Consider the following 3,276-nt stretch of genomic DNA (forward strand, 5'->3'; position numbering starts at 1 on the left):
GCCTCCCCTACTTTTAATGGATCCATATATTCTCAAGTCACGCTGCAGCTACTGATCTGTGCTTGTCAATACGCTTTCGCTTGTTAATTTTCTGCTTGGATGTATGTCCTTGGGTTTTTTTGGTTTTTTTGTTTTGTTTTTTTTAAATGGTGTGTGTGTAGTTTTTGTCTTTGCTGTGTCGTTTCTCTCTCGCCTTGCATTGATGTGTTTTTGTGTCCTTCACCTTGTCTCTGTGTCCCACTCTCTCCATCACCTTTATTCAAATATCTCTGAGTTTTTTTTGGGTTTTTTTTAGTAACTGTCTTCTCCTCAAATGCAGAAAACTGGAATGTACCAAAACCACATGAAAGACACCAACAACAACTGCAATAAAAGCCTCCTTTGTGATCACAAGGTAAGTTTTATAATTTCCACCTGCAACTGTACTTGAACAAAAATAACATGAGCAATGTGTCACAATGTGAATGGGCTTATTTGAAAGTTTATATTTCACTGGCAAACAAAAACACGTTGCAACTTATTACATTGTTCTATTTCGGTTCCACGTATCACCTACTTGAATTTTCCTTTGTGTGTGTGTGTGTGTGTGTGTGTGTTACAGGAAAAGCTTTTCCAGGCTATTAAAAGAATCAAGCATGAGGTAGACAAGTGCAAAGAGGCAGAGACAGAAACAATCATAGATGCAGTACAAGTAGAGGTATTGTTGTTGCCTTATTATACACACACTTTTCAGACACATTCATTTATGTTGAATCACCCTAAATGCGACAATGATCATAGCAGTTTTGTTCAACGTGGACTGAATCGACTATTTTTGTGTTTACCCCCTGTGCCCTTCAGAACAGTTTTGATGATCTGGAACGGGAAATCAAGGCTGAGTTTCAAAACCTTCATCGCTTCCTGGATGAGGAGGAGTGCAAGGAATTCGATCGGCTGAGGAGGGAGAGACAGAAACAACTGAAGCAGCTCAAGGAGAGAGAAAAGAAAATAGTTGCGCAAGGGAGAGACCTGGACAGAGCCATCATGGTGCTCAACAGCAAACTAACTGAGGAGGACAGTCCGAAGCTAATTAAAGTGAGGAAGCATTTCCACTGGAAAAGAAGACACACTTTTAGAATTCTTTACATTTCAGGCTACCGTTTTCGCAGCATAACCATTAAAAACTGTGGCCTAATTACAGAAGGACGCACATCAGAAATTAAGCTGACCGACGGTTCCCCTGGAAAACCACATGTAATTTTACACAGTTTGCACTGTTTTGTTTTTTTGTAGTCAGCCAGTATGAATGTCTCTTAGGGTGGATGCGATGGATGGGGGATATCTGCCTCCCACACCACTTGCTGCAGGCCCTCCGTGTTCTTCCCTGTTCATCTGAACATTATATTTGGATAAAACACACACACTCACCCTGTTTGATCAGAAACTGCTTGGTAACATCACAAGTGATTTTCACCAGAGAGACCCAGCTGCAGAACTGTAACTTTGTTAGCTGATGTGCTGCACCTCATTGACTGCCCATCAATCAATTAAAGACATTTATTGACAAAACAATTAACAATCCTGGTTGCACAAATCAAAATCAATTTCTAATTTGAAAATGAAAGGATGAAAGGTAGTCGGTGCACTGGTCAGCAAAAAGGAAGACAATAAAAAAGATTCTGCAGTGTTATTTTAACTAACTGCTGCCCAATCTCTCAATATGCCATCTTTTTTTTCATTGCAGGAAATCCAAGAGCTCATAAAAAGGCAGGTTTTGTCAAATTAATGTTTTCTTTTTCTGCCTTCACCATGTCCCTCCCAACTCATCAATCATGTGTACTTGCATGCTTGGTGTCAATTTGTCTCCATAATCTTCACTGCAGTGTGTCTGTTAGATTGGCATCGTATCATCCATCACTCAGTCCATCCGTCTTCCCACTGTGTCCAAGCAGGTCTCAGATTACTTTCAATCCTCCAGCTGAGGTGGACACTGAGGTGCGCTCTGGTCAGTTTGTGGGGCCCATCCAGTACAGAATATGGAAGCACATGAAGAGCTGTCTGTACCCAAGTATGTAGATCTATCAGATTTGATGTGAAACATCACACATACAACCCACGGGAAAACTCACTGTCACCAATCTGCTTTCACACGTAGATATCACGCCAATGACCTTTGATCCTGAAACGGCCCATCCGAACCTGTCGCTGTCCCAATCCTTGACTTCAGTCTGGTATGACGAGGACAAAGACACAACAGATTGCCAGGCCAACCCACGACGGTTTCACTATTATTACTGCGTGCTGGGCCGCCAACGCTTCATCACCGGTCGGCATTACTGGGAGGTGGAAGTGGGCGGAAAGACAGCATGGAGGCTGGGCGTGGCACGAGAAGATGTCCCAAGAGGGGAGACGCATACTACGGGAACCTCCAATGGCCTTTGGACGCTGGCCCTAAAGGGCGGATCTGTGATAGCGTGCACTGACCCAAAGCCCACAAAGGTCACCGTGTCCCTCCGCCTTGTTCGCATTGGTGTGTTTTTAGACTGTGAGAAGGAGGAGGTCACTTTCTACAACGCTCTTACCATGGCACCGATCTACACATTTTCAATGGAAAGTGTATTGGTCCCACTCTTCCCCTTCTATAACCCCTGTGACGCAGACGATGGAAAGAACACGGCACCGATTCAAGTTTTCACCCCTTCACTCTAAGAAGTTGCATTTGTAGCAAGTCCTTAGGATTATTTGAATGGTTCAGTGTTGCGGGTAAAATGTTATAAAGTAACTCATTAGTGTGACATAACTTCTTCTAGAAGTAATGCATTGCTATTGTGAAATGAACACAAGTCACAATTACTGAAGTGTGTTTAATGTAGGGAGAGTGTGAGCTGTTGTTTCTGACTGTTCGCTACAAAATTTGTTTGGAACTGCCTCATATATTACCAACTGACTCAGTCCGGACAGCAACAAAAACACTTTCTGACTGTAATGCTATCACTAGCCTGTATCCGTAGCACCTGCAATGTATTTGTGGCCTTGAATAAACATTCGCTTTCCTTTAAGGCACCTGACCATTTGTGGGTAGTTTATTTAGCTGATTTATTTTTTTTTGCCTTTTCTCTTGTTATTAGTGAATAAAATCTGTTTCTTTCAGGATTTGCTCATGTCTAGACTGTAGTACATAACTCACTTTTCTAAGAAATTTGTTGCTTTTTTTATTTTCAGTGCGGTGACTCCACTATTTTCTAAAGACGTAACTGCAACCGAGCACAAATGTTTAGGAACGCACACATCATCTGT

The 3,276-nt window shown here is 42.2% G+C and overlaps 1 protein-coding gene across 2 annotated transcripts; it reads left to right on the forward strand.

Moving 5' to 3' along the window:
- Positions 1-3,046, forward strand: LOC308115059 (zinc-binding protein A33). Of its 2 annotated transcripts, none has more exons than XM_080472402.1 (7): positions 1-101; positions 320-394; positions 602-697; positions 841-1,074; positions 1,724-1,746; positions 1,932-2,047; positions 2,135-3,046. In XM_080472402.1, the coding sequence occupies exons 2-7, from the start codon at positions 329-331 to the stop codon at positions 2,686-2,688; spliced, it is 1,089 nt and encodes a 362-aa protein (XP_080328528.1). In that variant the 5' UTR covers positions 1-101; positions 320-328; the 3' UTR covers positions 2,689-3,046. The 2 variants fall into 2 exon arrangements, with proteins under 2 accessions (XP_080328528.1, XP_080328527.1); XM_080472401.1 differs by having other exon boundaries at positions 10-149.
- Positions 3,047-3,276: the final 230 nt, after the last annotated feature.

Source organism: Lipophrys pholis (genome assembly GCF_963383615.2).
Source record: "Lipophrys pholis genome assembly, chromosome: 9".
Taxonomy (NCBI): domain Eukaryota; kingdom Metazoa; phylum Chordata; class Actinopteri; order Blenniiformes; family Blenniidae; genus Lipophrys; species Lipophrys pholis.